This window comes from Pezoporus wallicus, unplaced genomic scaffold (assembly GCF_028554395.1).
Source record: "Pezoporus wallicus isolate ANWC-B61680 ecotype Strahan unplaced genomic scaffold, APGP_CSIRO_Pwel_v1 scaffold_6446, whole genome shotgun sequence".
NCBI classification, from domain to species: Eukaryota; Metazoa; Chordata; class Aves; order Psittaciformes; family Psittacidae; genus Pezoporus; species Pezoporus wallicus.
Window position 1 is genome coordinate 1,642,376 of NW_026636264.1, and position 18,406 is coordinate 1,660,781.

Sequence of the window (18,406 nt, forward strand, 5' to 3'; positions counted from 1 at the left end):
CGAAAAAAAGTTTGAAGCTTCCACTTTGATCGTAAATCTGTAGTTGCTATGAATGCCCAAGAACTCTTGTGTCAAACTAACAAATGCAATAACATGTTGACAATTTTCGATTTGTTTTTTGATTTTTACACTAATATGGAATGCATTTGCTTTTAATTAACTCCTAAAAGCAAGGGGAGCTGGTATCTGCAGTTGTACCTAACAAACAATTTTTTCCACAAAAAGAAAAGACAGGGCACAAGTTAGAGTTGTTTTTTTTTTTTTTTCCCCTTCTTCTTCTCCACCTCCTCCTCCTCCTCTCCTCACAAGAGCCAAAAGCACTTTTATATGTAACTCTGCTCTGTGATTTTCATGTCTTTTCTCTTTTCTGCAATTTCAGGAAGGCCGTGCACTCAGCTGCAGCTTCTGAACCCAGAAAGATTTGCCCGGCTCATTAAAGAAGTTATGAATAGCACATGGCCTGGCAGGGACATAGTGGTACAATGGCATCCAGGTTTGGAAGACAAAAATCACCCATCAGTTTCCTGGTTTAAAATGGTATGGAAGAACCTATATATACATTTTTCTGATGACTTGAGCGTGTTTGATGACATGCCGCTTATCCCCAAGACACTGCTGGAGGAAAACCAAACATCAGTAGAACTGGTTAGATTTAGGAATCCATCACCTATCATTCTGGAAGATGAATCTGAGACTCAGCTCCCTGAATATTTAGCTGATGTTATTCAGAGAGTTGGTGGAGTTGTACTGAAGAAGCTGGATATTTCTATCCAACATCCACTTATAAAAAAATATGTGCATCCACCATTACCAAGTGCTGTTTTACAAATAATGGAAAAAATGTCCTTACAGAAACTATTCAATCAAGTTGCGTCGTTCCCGTCAACACATAAAGATGCTCTTAGGACATTCTTAGCTAGTTTAACTGATGTAAGTGAGAAAGAGAGAAGAATTATTCAGGAATTGCAAATATTTAAAAAAGTTGAAAAATCATCTGATGAAAGTGTTTCTGGTTTTACTGGGCTAAAAGGTAGTAAGGTATTACACCACACTGCCAAAATTCCTCCTGGTCTAAGATTTTCTACTGCAATAATTGACAGCAGTGATGAAGCTACTATTCGTTTAGCTAACCTGCTGAAAATAGAACAACTAAAAAGCACAGATTGCTTGAAGTTTATTATACAAGACATAAGAAGTGATTTTTATTCATATGATGAAACCACACAGATAATGCAGTGGGTTCTTGAAAATCTGACTTTTCTGAAAAACGAGAATACTGATGTGATAGACTGGCTGACATCACTAAAGTTTATTAAGATTTCTCAGGAAAAGATAATGTCAGCAAACGAACTCTTTGATCCTGAGGTAGAACTTCTGCAAAATTTGTTTTATGCTGAGGAAGAAATTTGCTTCCCCCCTGTTATTTTTACATCTTCAGATATGCTTCATTCTCTGAGACAGATAGGCTTAAAAAATGAGGCTGGTCTTGAGGAGAGTGATATTATGAGAGTGGCAAATAAAATTGAAAGTTTGCATGCTGACTCTAACACCAACCATGATTTACTGTTAAGAAAATCTAGAACTCTCTTGATGATTTTGAACAAAAACCATGCATTGCTTCACTCATGTGAAACACAAGCTGTGCTGAAAAAAATAAAGTGGATTCCTGCATCGAAGGAAAGGCCTCCAAATTACCCAGGGTCCTTAGTTTGGAAAGGAGATCATTGTAATCTGTGTTCACCACCAGAAATGTGTGATATATCTTATGCAATTTTAGTTGGTTCCTCAGTTCCTCTTGTGGAAAATGTGCTGCCGGATGTAGGAAAAGCACTTGGCATGCCCAGCAAGCCCATTATAAAAGCAGTCTTAAAACATTTCAAGGTGGTGGTCGATTGGCACAGTTCTAAAACTTTCAGTGATGAAGACTATTACCAGTTTCAGCATATCTTGCTTGAGATTTATGGATTTATGCATGACCATCTGGAAGAAGGCAAAGAAGCTTTTAAAGCCCTGAAGTTTCCCTGGGTTTGGACAGGTAAAACATTTTGTTCCCTCGCACAAGCAGTAATAAAGTCAGTACCTGATCTCAATCTCCAACCTTATCTACATTATGTGCCAAAAACTATGGCGAAGTTTCACCAGTTGTTTAAATGTTGTGGTTCCATCGAGCAGTTAACACCAGACCATGTTTCTATGGTCATTCAGAAAATATATCTAAAAAGTGAGCAGTCTCTCTCTGAACAAGAGAGTAAACAAAATCTTCATATTATGTTGAGCATCATAAGATGGCTGTACAGCAATCAGATTCCTGCAAGCCTGCATACACCCATGCCATTATATACTGGCAAACTTCCTTATAAACTTGCAATGAGGCCAATTCATGAGTGCTGTTATTGTGATATCAAAGTTGATGACTTAAATGATTTGCTTGAAGATGCTGTTGAACCAATAATTTTGGTGCATGAAGACATACCGATGAAAACTGCTGAGTGGTTAAATGTCCCATGCCTTAGCACAAGATTGATTAATCCAGAAAATATGGGATTTGAGCAATCTGGGCAAAGAGAGCCTCTGACTGTAAGAATTAAAAACATTTTGGAAGAATACCCTTCCATTTCAGATATCTTTAAAGAGCTTCTTCAAAATGCTGATGATGCTAATGCAACGGAATGTAATTTCTTGATTGACATGAGAAGAAATATGGATATAAGAGAGAATCTTCTGGACCCAGGAATGGCAGCATGTCATGGTCCAGCTTTGTGGTCATTCAATAATTCTGAATTTTCTGACTCTGATTTCCTAAATATAACTCGATTAGGAGAGTCTTTAAAAAGGAGTGAAGTTGATAAAGTGGGAAAATTTGGACTGGGATTCAATTCTGTTTATCATATCACAGATGTTCCTATTATTTTGAGCCGGGAGTTCATGATTATGTTCGATCCAAACGTTAACCATATCAGTAAACATATTCGAGATAAATCTAACCCTGGGATCAAAATCAACTGGAGTAAACAGCAGAAGAGACTGCGAAAATTTCCCAATCAGTTTAAGCCATTTATAGGAGTTTTTGGTTGCCAGCTACCACTGACTGTAGAATCTCCTTACAGCTACAAAGGAACGCTTTTCAGGCTGTCTTTCAGAACTCAGCAGGAAGCTAAAGTGAGTGAAGTCAGCAGTGCATGTTACAATACAGCAGACATTTACTCTCTTGTGGATGAATTCAGCATTTGTAGTCATAGACTGATCATATTTGCTCAGAGTGTAAATTCAATGGTTTTGAAATACTTGAAAATTGAGGCAGATGATCCTGGGATGGCACAAGATGTTGTTACTATCAAAAAAAATCTGTTTTCTTCCAAAGCCTTGACTGCACCAAATGTAAGTGTTTTAAAGGAAGCAGCTAAACTCATGAAGGTCTGTAGCAGCAGTAATAAAAAGCTTCCCGCTGAAACACCAAAGTCCTCGTGTATCTTACAGATAGTAGTAGAAGAATTTCACCATGTATTTAGGCGAATTGCTGATTTACAGTCTCCACTCTTCAGAGGTACGGAGGATGATCCAGCTTCTTTCTTTGAAACAGCTAAATCAGGACAGGTGAAAAGATCAGCTGATGAATTGCCACAGAAAACAGTAGATTCAACAACATGGCTTATATGTTCTTGCATGGACACTGGAGATGCTTTAAAATTTTCATTGCATGAAAGTGGACGAAGACTAGGTCTTGTTCCCTGTGGTGGAGTAGGAGTGTTGCTGTCTGAAACCCAGGATCAAAAGTGGATTGTGAAACCTAATTGCAACACCATAGGTGAAGTATTCTGCTATTTACCTCTACGAATAAAAACAGGCTTACCTCTACATATAAATGGCTGCTTTGCAGTTACTTCAAATCGGAAAGAGATCTGGAAAACAGACACGAAAGGAAGATGGAATACAGTATTCATGAGGCATGTTATTGTAAAAGCCTACATAGAAGCAGTTTGTGTTCTACGTGACATGGCAATCAATGGTGAGCTAGTTGATTACAGTTACTGTGCAGTGTGGCCAGATCCTGATTCAGTTCATGATGATTTTTCTGTTATTTGTCAAGGGTTTTATGAAGACATAGCTCACATGAAAAGCAAAGAAGGGATCAAAGTGTTTTCTGATGGTTCCTCTTGGGTTTCCATGAAGAATGTAAGATTTTTAGATGACTCTATACTGAAACGACCAGATGTTGGACCCTCAGCCTTTAAGATCTTTCTGAAATACCTTAAAAAGACAGGTTCCAAAAATCTGTGTGCTGTGGATCTGCCATCCTGGGTAAAGACAGGATTTGAAGAAGCAGGATGTAAATACATATTATTGGAGAACACCTTCTCTGAGAAACAGTTCTTTTCTGAGGTATTTTTCCCTAATGTTCAGGAGATTGACGCAGACCTGCGTGATCCTTTGATGTGTTATGTTCTCAATGAAAAAGTTGAGGAGTTCTCAGGAATTCTTCGTGTTACTCCATGTATTCCCTCTTCATTGGATGGGCACCCATTAGTTACACCATCAAGACTGATCCATCCTGAAGGAAGAGTTGCAAAGTTATATGATGCTGAAGATGGAAGATTTCCTTATGGTACCACTCAGGATTATCTTAACCCAGTTATTTTGGTTAAACTTGTTCAGCTGGGAATGGCTAAAGATGATATTTTATGGGAAGACCTGATAGAACGTGCAGAGTCAGTAGCTGAAATTAACAAGAGTGATCATGCTGCAGCTTGTCTTAGAAGCAGTATTATACTGAGTCTTATTGATGAAAAACTAAAATCTAGAGACCCTAGAGCTAAAGAATTTGCTGCAAAATGTCAAACCATCCCTTTCCTACCTTTCCTTAGCAAGCCAGCAGGCTTCTCACTGCACTGGAAAGGCAGTGATTTTCAGCCTGAAGTGATGTTTACAGCAAATGATCTTTTTACTGCTGATCATCAAGATATAGTTTGCCTAATAGAACCAATTCTTAATGAAAATTCCCACTCCTTTAAAGGTTGTGGTGCTTTGTCATTAGCTGTCAAAGAATTTTTGGGTTTGCTGAAGAAGCCAGCTGTTAATTTGGTCTTAAATCAGTTAGAAGAAGTTGCAAAGTCATTTGATGGAATCACATTATATCAAGAAAATATCACTAATGCTTGTTACAAGTACTTACATGAGGGAATGTTACAGAATGAATCAACAAAAGCTATGATAATTGAACAGCTGACAAACTGTAGTTTTATTTTGGTTGAGAATGTGTATGTTGATCCAACAAAAGTGTCTTTTCACTTGAATTTTGAAGCAGCACCCTATCTCTATCAGTTGCCTAATAAGTACAAAAATAGTTTCCGTGAGCTCTTTGAAAGTGTAGGTGTAAGACAGGCTTTTACAGTTGAAGATTTTGCTGTAGTTCTGGAATTAATAAATCGGGAAAGAGGGACCAAAAAACTAACAGAAGACAGCTTTCAGCTTTGTAGGAGAATAATCAGTGAAGGAATATGGGGCCTCATTAGAGAAAAGAAGCAGGAATTTTGTGAGAAAAAGTATGGTGAGATTTTGTTACCCGATACTCATCTTGCACTTCTGCCTGCAAAATCTTTGTGTTACAATGATTGTCCATGGATTAAAGTTAAAGACACAACCATTAAATATTGTCATGGTGATATTCCGAGAGAAGTTGCAGTAAAGCTTGGAGCAATACCAAAACGCCATAAAGCTCTAGAAAGATATGCATCCAATATCTGTTTTACTACCCTTGGAACAGAATTCGGCCAGAAAGAAAAACTGACAAGTAGAATTAAAAGCATTCTCAATGCCTACCCTTCAGAAAAAGAAATGCTGAAAGAGCTCCTTCAGAATGCAGATGATGCAAAAGCTACAGAGATCTGTTTTGTGTTTGATCCTAGGCAGCATCCAGTTGATAGAATATTTGATGAGAAATGGGCACCGCTTCAGGGACCAGCACTATGTGTTTACAACAATCAGCCTTTTACAGAAGATGATATTCGAGGAATTCAGAACCTTGGAAAAGGTACAAAAGTAGGAAATCCCTGTAAAACTGGACAATATGGTATAGGTTTCAATTCTGTTTATCATATTACTGACTGCCCTTCTTTCATATCGGGCAATGACATACTTTGTATTTTTGATCCTCATGCTAGATATGCGCCAGGTTCAACATCAACAAGTCCAGGCCGCATGTTTAGAGATTTAGATGCAGATTTCAGAACACAGTTCTCGGATGTACTGGACCTCTACTTAGGAGATCACTTTAAATTGGATAATTGCACAATGTTTAGGTTTCCTCTTCGAAATGGAGACATGGCAAAAGTATCAGAAATTTCCTCAGTTCCGTGCTCAGATAGAATGGTCCAAAATCTTTTAGATAAGCTGCGTACAGATGGAGCAGAACTCTTAATGTTTTTGAACCATATGGAAAAAATTTCTATTTGTGAGATAGAAAAAACAACAGGAGCACTGAATGTGTTGTATTCTGTACAAGGCAAAATCACTGATGGGGACAGACTGAAACGAAAGCAATTCCATGCATCTGTAATTGACAGTGTAACTAAAAAAAGGCAGCTAAGTGAAATACCTGTGCAACAGATTACTTACACAATGGATACGGAAGACTCTGAAGGAAATCTTACAACTTGGTTAATTTGTAACAGGTCAGGCTTTTCAGCCATGGAAAAGGTATCCAAAAGTGTGGTTTCAGCCCACAAGAATGAGGACATTACTCTTTTTCCACGAGGCGGGGTAGCAGCTTGCATTACTCATAATTACAAAAAACCCCACAGAGCGTTCTGTTTCTTGCCGTTATCATTAGAAACTGGATTACCTTTTCATGTGAATGGACACTTTGCTCTGGATTCTGCAAGAAGAAATCTATGGCGTGATGATAACGGTGTTGGAGTAAGAAGTGACTGGAATAATAGCCTAATGACAGCGCTCATAGCACCGGCCTATGTTGAACTGCTGATTCAGCTGAAAAAACGCTATTTTCCAGGCACTGATCCTACAGTATCAGTGCTGCAAAACACACCTATTCATGCTGTGAAAGACACTTTAAAAAAGTTTTTATCCTTTTTTCCAGTTAATAGGCTTGATATTCAGCCAGATTGGTATTGTTTAGTGAAAGCAGTTTATAGTTGCATTTATGAAGATCTGAAGCGTCTTCTACCTGTTATGCGAACTCCAAATATTGAGGGTTCTGATTTGCATTCTGCTGTTATCATCACGTGGGTTAACATGTCTACTGAGAACAAAGGCAGGCCATTCTTTGACAATTTACTACAAGATGAATTGCAACATCTCAAAAATACAGAATACAACATCACAACACGGAAGACGGTGGCTGAAAATGTTTACAGGCTGAAACACTTACTTCTAGAAATTGGATTTAATTTGGTATATAACTGCGATGAAACTGCAAATCTTTACCACTGTTTGGTAGATGCAGATATTCCTGTCACCTGTGTGACACCTGCTGATGTCCGATTATTTTTGATGACATTTTCTTTTCCAGACTCTAATTGCCACATTGGAAAGTTACCCTGTCGTCTTCAGCAGACAAACTTGAAACTCTTCCATAGTCTCAAACTTCTGGTTGACTACTGTTTTAAAGATGCAGAAGAAAATGAAATCCAAATTGAGGGCTTGCCACTCCTTATTACTCTTGACAATGTTTTGCAAATTTTTGACTCAAAGCGGCCAAAGTTCTTAACTACATACCATGAACTGATTCCATCTCGCAAGGATCTGTTTATGAACACATTGTATTTGAAATACAACAATATTTTACTTAGCAGTGAAGTAGCGAAAGTCTTTGATATCAGAAGTTTTGCTGAGTTGTTATCATCTGTGCTGCCTAGAGAATATAAAACTAGAAATTGCATGAAATGGAAAGAAAACTTTGCAAGTGAATCTTGGCTTAAAAATGCCTGGCATTTTATTAGTGAGTCTATAAATATTAAGGAAGAGCAAGAAGATACACAAGCAAAATTTGATGGTGTTGTTGAAACTTTGAAGGATTGGACTTTACTTCCAGGTGTGAGGTTTACTGTCTCAGCTAATCATCTTGTTGTGCCAGAGTGTGATGTTTTGCTGCCCCTCAGCATTATGCATATAGCTGTTTTTCCAAATGCTCAGAGTGATAAAGTCTTTCACACTTTGATGAAAACAGGCTGTATTCAGCTGGCATTGAACAAAATTTGCTCCAAAGACAGTGCTTTAGTGCCTTTGTTGTCAGCGTGTACAGCAAATATAGATAATCCTTCAAGCATTCTGAAAGCCATACAATATATGGTGCAGTCATCAACTTTTAGGACTGAAAAGTTAGCAGAAAGTGACTTTGAGGCTCTCTTAATGTACTTCAATTGCAATCTATGTCATTTGACATCTCAGGATGATATTAAAATTTTAAAGTCTCTTCCATGTTATAAATCAATTAGTGGCCGATACATCAGCATTTCAAAATATGGGATGTGCTACGTCCTCATGAAAAGCATCCCATCAGTAGAAGTAGACAGATGGACACACTCGACTTCATCAGCTTTTCTTGAGGAGAAGGTTCATTTGAAAGATTTGTATAATGTCCTTGGCTGTGTCTCTGTGGATGATCTGGAAGTGTACTTGAAACATCTTTTGCCAAAACTTGAAAATCTGTCTTATGATGCAAAATTAGAACACTTGATCTACTTAAAGAATAGGCTAACTAGCATTGAAGAAACTTCAGAAATAAAGGAACAGCTGTTTGAAAAGCTTGAAAGCATTTTGATCATTCATGATTCAAGCAATAGACTAAAACCTGCAAAGTATTTTTATGACAGGACTGTAAAAGTCTTTGAAGTTATGCTTCCTGAAAAATTCTTTATACCTCAAGATTTTTTTAAGAAACTAGAGCAGCTTACAAAACCGAAAAATCAGGCTGCATTTCTTCCATCATGGGTAACTTTTCTACGTCATATTGGATTGAAATTCATCATTTCACAGCAACAGTTACTACAATTTTCTAAGGAGATCAGCATGCGAGCAAATACAGAAAACTGGTCTAAAGAAACACTACAGAATACTGTTGATGTCCTCCTTCATCACATATTTCAAGAAAGAACTGACCTTTTGTCAGGAAATTTTCTAAAAGAACTGTCATTAATTCCTTTTCTGTGCCCTGAACGAGCTCCAGCAGAATTTGTTAGACTTCATCCTCAGTATCAAGAAGTTAATGGGACGCTTCCTCTAATACGATTCAATGGGGCACAGGTAAATCCTAAATTCAAACAGACTGATGTGTTGCAGTTGCTGTGGACTTCGTGTCCCATTCTTCCTGAGAAAGCAACCCCTTTGAGCATCAAAGAGCAAGAGGGAAGTAGTCTTGGTGCTCAAGAACAACTTGAGCAAGTTTTAACTATGCTAAATGTCAACTTGGACCCTCCCCTGGACAAAGTGATCAATAACTGCAGGAACATATGTAATATAACAACTTTGGATGAGGACATGGTAAAAACTAGGGCCAAGGTCCTAAGAAGTATTTATGAATTTCTTAGTTCAGAGAAAAGGGAATTCCGCTTTCAGCTTCGAGGAGTTTCTTTTGTAATGGTGGAAGAAGGTTGGAAGCTCCTTAAGCCTGAAGAGGTCGTAATTAACCTTGAGTATGAGTCTGATTTTAAACCATATCTTTACAAACTTCCTTTAGAACTTGGTACTTTCCATCAGTTATTTAAACATTTGGGTACTGAGGATATTATTTCAACAAAGCAGTATGTTGAAGTTCTAGGTCGCATATTCAAGAGCTCTGAAGGAAAGCAATTGGATCCTAATGAAATGCGCACAGTTAAAAGAGTAGTTTCTGGCCTGTTCAAAAGTCTTCAGAATGATTCTGTCAAGGTTAGGAATGACCTTGAGAATATGAGGGATTTTGCCCTTTATCTTCCCAGTCAAGATGGCAGGTTGGTGAAGTCTAGTATCTTAGTTTTTGATGATGCACCCCACTACAAAAGCAGAATCCAGGGTAACATTGGTGTGCAAATGCTTGTTGATCTTAGCCAGTGTTACTTAGGCAAAGACCATGGTTTTCACACTAAACTGATAATGTTATTCCCTCAGAAACTGAGGCCTCGCTTACTTAGCAGTATTCTTGAAGAACAGTTGGATGAAGAGTCTCCCAGAATTTGTCAGTTTGGAGCATTATGTTCTTTGCAGGGAAGGTTACAGTTACTGTTGTCTTCAGAACAATTCATCACAGGACTCATTAGGATTATGAAGCATGAAAATGACAATGCTTTTTTAGCTAATGAAGAAAAAGCAATAAGACTTTGCAAAGCTTTGCGAGAAGGTTTGAAAGTTTCCTGCTTTGAGAAGTTGCAAACAACATTAAGAGTTAAAGGTTTTGCTCCTATTCCCCACAGCAAAAGTGAAACATTTGCGTTCCTGAAGAGATATGGAAATGCAGTAATACTGCTTTACATACAGCATTCTGACAGCAAAGACATAAATTTCCTGTTATCATTAGCAATGACCTTAAAATCTGCAACTGACAACCTGATTTCTGATACCTCATATTTAATTGCCATGCTGGGCTGTAATGATATTTACCGGATCAGTGAGAAGCTTGACAGTTTAGGAGTGAAGTATGACTCTTCAGAGCCATCAAAACTTGAACTACCAACACCTGGTACTCCTATACCAGCTGAAATTCACTATACTCTTCTTATGGATCCAATGAATGTATTTTATCCTGGTGAATATGTCGGTTACCTTGTTGATGCTGAAGGTGGTGACATATATGGATCATATCAACCAACTTACACCTATGCAATTATTGTACAAGAAGTGGAAAGAGAAGATGATGAAAGTCACAGTTTTCTGGGGAAGATTTACCAGATTGATATTGGATATAGTGAATATAAAATAGTGAGCTCTCTTGACTTGTATAAGTTTTCAAGACCGGAGGAAAGTTCTCAGAGCAGGGATAGCACACCTACTACCCCAACCAGTCCTACAGAATTTCCAGCACATGGACCAAGGCCAATTCCACCTCTCTTCACTGGCAGAGAGAGCCACAAATCAATGTCTGCAAAACATCACTCTCCAAAAAAGATAAAGTCAAACCTGTTGCCAGAAATATTAAAAGAAGTGACATCTGTGATTGAACAGGCATGGAAACTTCCAGAATCTGAAAGAAAAAAGATAATTAGGAGGCTGTATCTTAAATGGCATCCAGATAAAAATGCAGAGAATCTTGATATAGCTAATGAAGTTTTCAAACATCTACAGAATGAGATTAACAGGCTAGAAAAACAGGCCTTTATGGATCAAAACATGGACAGAGCCTCAAGACGACCTTTTTCATCCTCTGCTTCTCGATTTCAGTCAGATAAATTTTCATTTCAGAGATTTTATACTTCATGGAATCAAGAAGCAACAAGCCACAAATCTGAAAGGCAACAGTATAAGGAGAAGTGTCCATCTTCCACGGGGCCATCTTACTCACAACGCTTTTTTGTCCCACCTACATTCAGATCTGTTGGCAATCTTGTGGAGGCACGTCGATGGCTTAGGCAGGCCCGAGCTAACTTTTCAGCTGCAAGAAATGACCTTCATAAAAACGCCAATGAATGGGTATGCTTTAAATGCTACCTTTCTACTAAATTAGCCTTAATTGCAGCTGACTATGCTGTGAAAGGCAAATCAGACAAAGACGTAAAACCAGCAGCCCTTGCACAAAAAATAGAGGAATATAGTCAGCAACTTGAAGGGCTTACAAATGATGTTCAGACATTGGAAGCTTATGGAGTAGATAGCTTAAAAACTAGGTATCCTGACTTACTACCTTTTCCACAGATTCCCAATGACAGGTTTACTTCAGAAGTTGCTATGAGAGTGATGGAATGTACTGCCTGTATCATAATCAAACTTGAAAACTTTATACAGCAAAAACTGTAACCAATTTGAAGAGGTTAGGGAACTGTTTTGTCAAAGAGCTTAGGTAGTTCATGTGATGGGATACAAACAGCATTGTGCAGATACTGAACATCCAGTGGGTTATGCATTGCCAAGCAGTTCAGAAGCATAGCACACAAAGGTGGATGGTACGTAAAATTGAGATTTATTTAAACAGGATTTTTCTTTAACTGAGCCTGCTGTATAAGCAAACTGTAAAACAAGAGTATTTTTTAAAATTTGCAAGGAAACTGAGCTGCAAAAATTAGCTGTATATACAATATTGTGATTAATAGGCATATTATTGAACTGCACTTTATATAACCAAAGCTTAGCTTTCTGTTAGATGAAGCCTGTTATTATAACTCATTAGATTGATTTCATTTAATATGTTTCCAGAATGATAATGTCAGTTTTCAACGTAGTAATCTTAAGACTGGACATAAAATGAAATGGGAGAAGGGATGGAAGATAAAATAACTTTGGAGGTATTTCTCCAAAGCATTTCTGTATTCTTTTGTGTTCTGTGGACATTTGTGTCACTTGTATTAATACTCTTATCAGCTGGATCTGATTATGAAATTGCTGCAACATCACATTGTGAACATTTCAGTACCTGTGAACTGGTACAGTTGTTTTAATGCTGAATAATGATACTTGATTTAACATGCAGCATCATGTCATGCATTGATTGCATTTACTTTATTATAAATCATTATTTAATTTACTTTTTTTTTCTAGAGCCTGTCATCTTTTGGTTAATGAATAATGCATGTGGATGATAGAAAATTGGTGAACATTATTGTATGGTGGTTTATGTTTTTTTTTTTTTGAACACCAGAACTCAGTTTTCAGATGTCTAAATGCTTGATTTTCTTCTTTTTTCCTGTGTGTGTGTCTTTGTGTGTGTACATATATAGGTATATTTTTCCACAAACAAACATTGGTAATAATACAATTCAGTAACCCATTTTTGGTATACACTGAGCACTGGTTTTTGTTACATGTTTAAAGGTGCTGCAATGTAATGCTGTTTTTATGTTGTTGTTCACTACAGCCCTAGAGAAGTCTGATTTTTAGTTCACATTCTTTCTTTTATAGTTAGTAATAATTCTGGTAATGTCATGCAATATGTTCAATGTCAGTTATTTGTAAAAAAAATATAAAAAAATAAAAAAATGTGGAGGGATAAAGCTAGTGGGAGGATTTTTCTTTGCTGGATCAGCCACATTTAATATAAATGTTAATTATTTTACAGTGACATGCTATTACAAGCGTTTACTTGACAGCACAGTGAAACTGTAATTTAACTTCCAGAATACAAAGGAAAATAAACACCAGTAAGATTGCAGGGCAGATACAGCTGCAATAGTGTTGTATTCAGAAACAAAAATCAAGATGAAAGCTTCTTCAGTTGTGAGCAAATTATAAAGGGCTTGTTCTCTTCTGAAAAATCATGCAAACTGAAGTGGAAAGAAATGTGACGTTTGGAAACAATACTGCTTCTGGTTGTGGAGCTCTGTTATTTCTGCTATTAAGTGCCATAATTTCAATAAAGAAAAATGCAAACATGTATTTCAGTCTGGTGTGGTTTGGTTTTATGAAGTAGACTAAATTTACCTATTATTTGTAGCTTTCTTTTTGGTAGGTAAATACACAGCCTTTTTTCAATTCCTTCTAAATAATTGTACTAATATTAAAGTACTGTTGAAAAGGGAAAATGCTTCTTTTTTCCTGCCACCACAAGTGTTTACAATTTTCTCAAAGAAGTTGTACATTTTGCTGATTTTTTTTTTTTTTTTTTCTTTTTCCAATAAAGAGCATGTAAGTAAAAAATCCTGGTGTGCCGTGAAATAAATCAGCTAATTCCCTATGTTTTTTAAATTGTGGCTTTTACTTCCTTTGTGCATTTAAGTCAGATGGATAGTATTCAGGGTAAGCAAGACACTAACAAAAGGAAACAGTTCACATGTTTTTCAGTTTAAATAGAGCTAAAACATAAGATCGTATGGCAAATGATTAACAGAGGAGCAACATGAATGCTTACCCATTTTTAGGTGGTATCTTGAGGAATTTTAGGCACATAACTGTGTTTTGTAAGCAACTTATGTTACCTTACCAGTATTATTATAAGCCATTAAACTGGCTGTGCATAACTACCAAACTATTTTGTTATATTTGTGTTTTGTTTATGTTGTATATATTGTGAGTGCTGACACTGTGAGAAAGAAAATAGCTGAGGTTCTTAGGAAGCTAATGCTCTGAAGCAATTTTAAATATTGATCCAGGGTGAGCAAGAAAACCTGAATGATGCAGAAAAAGTAATTTCTTTTATTATTCCTGGGCTGATACCATCAAGCCATGAAATGGATGCAGAGAGAGACAGTTAAGAGTGATGTCTCAACTGGAAGTCTCTTATTTTCATTTGCTAGTAACTCACTGTAACAGCTAGCCTAAATAAAAAGGCCCTATGAGACCAGGAAACCATGTTGTGATAGAAACTGATTTTGTAAGTGCCATTTAATCCCTGTTTTAATATAAGTAAATAAATGCTTAATTAATCCTTCCTTTTGTCTCAGCTGGGAACCTTGGGAAATAACATACTTGTTCCCAAGTTGGGCATTGAAGCTCAGAACATTATGTGATGATTCATTAGTAAGGGTCTGTAGAAGTAAATGTTAGCATGTAGGTTCCATAGAAATCCTTTTTACAAATAATTCTGCACATTGCACAAGTTCATATGAGAGAAAATGTATTTTCAGCCAGGTATATGTCAATCAGTTGTACAGGCAACTTTTTTATTTTTTTTAGGGAATAGACTTCTATGTAGCCAGCTACCAAAAGAAAAATAAATGGTTTGTTGTATAAAGAAATGCAGTTTTTGCAATGTCTTTACTCAGATCATCACCAAAATAAAGTTCATGATTTGAAAACTAGAATTTAAGAGCTATTATAAGGATTGCGTTCACTTAGTACTTGGGTCGCTTTAAATGAGGCCTTAATCTATTGTAATTGCTCCAATTAAAGGAGGGTAGTAACAACTTTGAGATTTCCTCTTGCTGGATCTGAACACTTCGAGGATGGCTGGATTATTATTGTGGAACACAGGCAGAAGTAATAGTTCAAAAATAACTAAACTTGACAGACAAAGTTGATGTTTTCATTTGAAGATGATGCTTTTTTTATCTCATGCAGGTGTTTGTCAATGAGTTTTTTGTCATTGTCATTTATTTCTTTGGTTTGCTTTCTGGATGATGAATTCAGCAGCACTGACATAATATTTTGCTTACTTAAACCTACCACAAATGAAGGAATTCTAGGTGTGCAGTGAAACCTAATTGTAAAAACATTTTCTGAGTTCTGTAAATTTTTGTTTGAGGCCAAGATTTTTGTTTATCTTTTTAAATAATGTACATTTCACATTCATAGAGTCTTGGGAAGATAATTTTGTTTTTAAAATAAAAACAACAAGATGTTTTCCTGGAACACACAAGCAGAAGCAGACTTTTCAAAATGTATAAAGTTTATTCAAGAACTCAGTTTTCAGTTAATTCTTGCAACTTCCTTTTGCATAATGCTATATAAAGACAGACAAATGTCATTACTAAAGGACTGTGAAATAGGAACAAAGAAGGTTGTGTTTGGGCAATCACCAATAAAGCTTTGCTACCATTTTGATATTTTTACTTTTCCACTGTGTAACAATCCCAACCAGTTACTAGAACTGTTGTAAATAATTATTTTTGAGGGTAAAAAATATGCAGACAATACAGTTCACTGTTGTGAACACTGGGTAGTGTGTTTTTTTTCTTCTCCATTTGCATAACGCATTTGAAAATAAACTAGAGAAGTGCGTACTCACTTTCCTGTGCCGTAATTTTGTGTTAATCTCTAACTGCTTACTGAAGTTTGATTCAAGTAGAAACCATAATTTTGAAGTATTGAAGAGGGATGGAAATACATTCACACAGAGATATCAGAATAAGGTACTATGTGTGAACCACATTGAGATTAACAACAATTCAGATTGTGACTACACTGCGGTAATTTTAGCATAAACTTCATTTCTTCACTAGCCACACCTAAAAGGAAAAAAATTCCCCAAATTATTCTTCAGTGACGCAAAGTTGCCATTCGTTCTTTAAAAAACTCAGATAATGCAACTATATTTTCAATGCCAGTTTTGTAGCATAATGAAAATAAGAATGGAATTTAAACACTGAAGAGGGGCACGTTGGTGTTCTGGTTGATGGCAGAGCTGATCCTTGTATGACTCCGGATCTTCCTGTGATCTGAGGCAAGTCCAAAGTTTTACTTCCATGAGAAAGGCAGTATCTACTGCAATGTATAACTGAGGTGCCAAAATGCTTAATAGCGTTACTAGCCAGGGAACTGCACCCTATTTTCCCAGCTGTATACCACGGCTTTGTAAAAATAACTAACCCAGAGCAACTTCAGTGTAAGGAGTTGTAACAGAAGTGACTTCCAAGTACTCAGTAGTTTCAGGGTTAAGGGTTAGTTTCCACTAGTAACCTGGGAAGCCAGGATTCAGTCCCTTGGTCTGTATTAACTGCAAATCACATTTGAAAATGTGTGTCCAAACCAAAGACTTAAAATGCATTAACTTTAAATGCTATGTTTTCATTGCCAGCAGGAGAGGCAAACTGTAACTAATATACTTATTTACAGTATCTGGCTAATATTTAGGGGTTAGATTAGGTGAATTAGTAGTTTGGTACCACATGGAAGTGGGCATATATTCCTTGATGCAGGAAACATTGGTATGGTGACAATTCAAATGCCTTTGCAACTAGATAGTAGCTGAATTCTCTAAGGACTCAAGTCCAGTTTTGCTGCTACGGTGAGAATATAAAGGACTGGAGACATTACAGCCCTCCAAGTTACTTGTAGCAGCAGTTTATCAGCATCTGGCACACACAATGGAATTTGCTGTCCTTTATTTTAATACTCATACCTTCTACTCGGTGAATAAGCTAAGCCTGTTGATAGTTTGTTTTGCAAAGCCTGCACATGGAGCTGGAAACACCTAAACTGACTTAAAAGGAATGCTGGAGACAGTTTCTGTTAAAGTCTACCTCAGCCGAGGGCTTAGTTGTAGAAAGATATAGTTGAGAGATATAGACAGATGTAGTTGAAAGATACAGTTGTAGAGTAGAGATACATATTCTTCCCTTTAGGGCCAACACCCCTAGATTCACTTCTGAAGGTAGATACCTAAGCACAGGAAAAGGGGATTTCAGAAACGGAAGATGTGTGTCTCCCTCCTTTTCCCTTAGGGAACACGTTAGCAATCAGTACTCTCCAAATAACATGGGAGACCTCAACTCACTTGCCTCCTTTGCCTGGGGGGACCCAAAATCTTAGCTTAAGCAAGTCTCCTACTTCTCCTATTGAAGCGTTTCTAGTCTTCACTAATTACTGAGGGCTCCATCCTGCTAATGAAGGGCAATTTTAGTATTGTATATTAGACTCACTGGATAAATTACAAAGGCAGCCCTTGAGGCAGGAACTACCTAGAATTTTACCACAATAGCAGTGGATACTGTTAACTGGGGGCTCTTTCTCAGCTCAGTCTTTTGTTGGTATCTTGGATCATAACGGAGTGTTGGGTTTCTTCGCTTGTCCACCAGAGCTGAAGTAGAAAGTTTAAAAAACAGCACAGCTTTAGTAATTCTTTCGTTCTGATTCTCCTGCTTTAAGGATGATGATTCCTTTCTGTAAAGGATGGACATTCCGTGGTTTAAAAACAGTTACAGGTTAAAATCTTTCTCTAAATAGACACCAAGGCACTATGTGATAGTGGCTCCTACATGGGTAATAATATCATCAAATATATACAAAACAGCATCAAAGGAGTTAAAATCACTTGAGTTTTAAAGAACAGACTATTCAGTGCAAATCTTGCTATCCAGAGGTGTGCAAACAATTTATTTGTGTTTAGTGCAACACTGTACATGGGAATAGGTCTGCAGTTGTGTTTCGCTACAAGGTCAATAAATGGTTTGTCAGCTCTGGTGAGCATTTATTTTGTATCCAAATGTAAAAAATAATACAGATTAGTTTTACTCTCTCCATTTGCGATAGAGTCACGCTCTGACAGGATCAGAAGTATCAGTCAACAGCTGCAGATGGAAATTAAATAGTCCTCTTAATTGGATCCTGTGGGCTGCAGAAAAGGATTTTGTTCCCCACCGCCCAAACAGTTCCTAGCGTCAGACAATCTGGAGCCATATAGGGTTTTTTACTTCTCACTAGTCCAGCTGGCAAAGCACATTGCCTTGTTGAATTAGGATGGGGTTTAAATGAGTATGACAGTACAGGCAATAAAACAAACTACTGCTATTATAAAATATACTGACATATTTCTCTGTTGTGTAGTGAACAGATTTGAGACGTAGGTGGCACAAATAACTCCTGAAGCTTTTTGTATTGGTTATTTTTATATCTC

At 37.0% G+C, this 18,406-nt stretch overlaps 1 protein-coding gene across 3 annotated transcripts in view; it reads left to right on the forward strand.

Annotated features, from left to right (window-relative positions):
• SACS (sacsin molecular chaperone) overlaps nucleotides 1-13,509 on the forward strand; it is a 62,499-nt gene extending 48,990 nt beyond the window's left edge. For all 3 annotated transcript variants that reach the window (XM_057399629.1, XM_057399628.1, XM_057399631.1), the window contains one exon: nucleotides 380-13,509. In XM_057399629.1, the coding sequence (XP_057255612.1) occupies nucleotides 380-11,940 (11,561 nt within the window). In that variant the 3' untranslated portion in view covers nucleotides 11,941-13,509. The remainder of the gene's footprint in view (nucleotides 1-379) is intronic.
• Nucleotides 13,510-18,406: the final 4,897 nt, after the last annotated feature.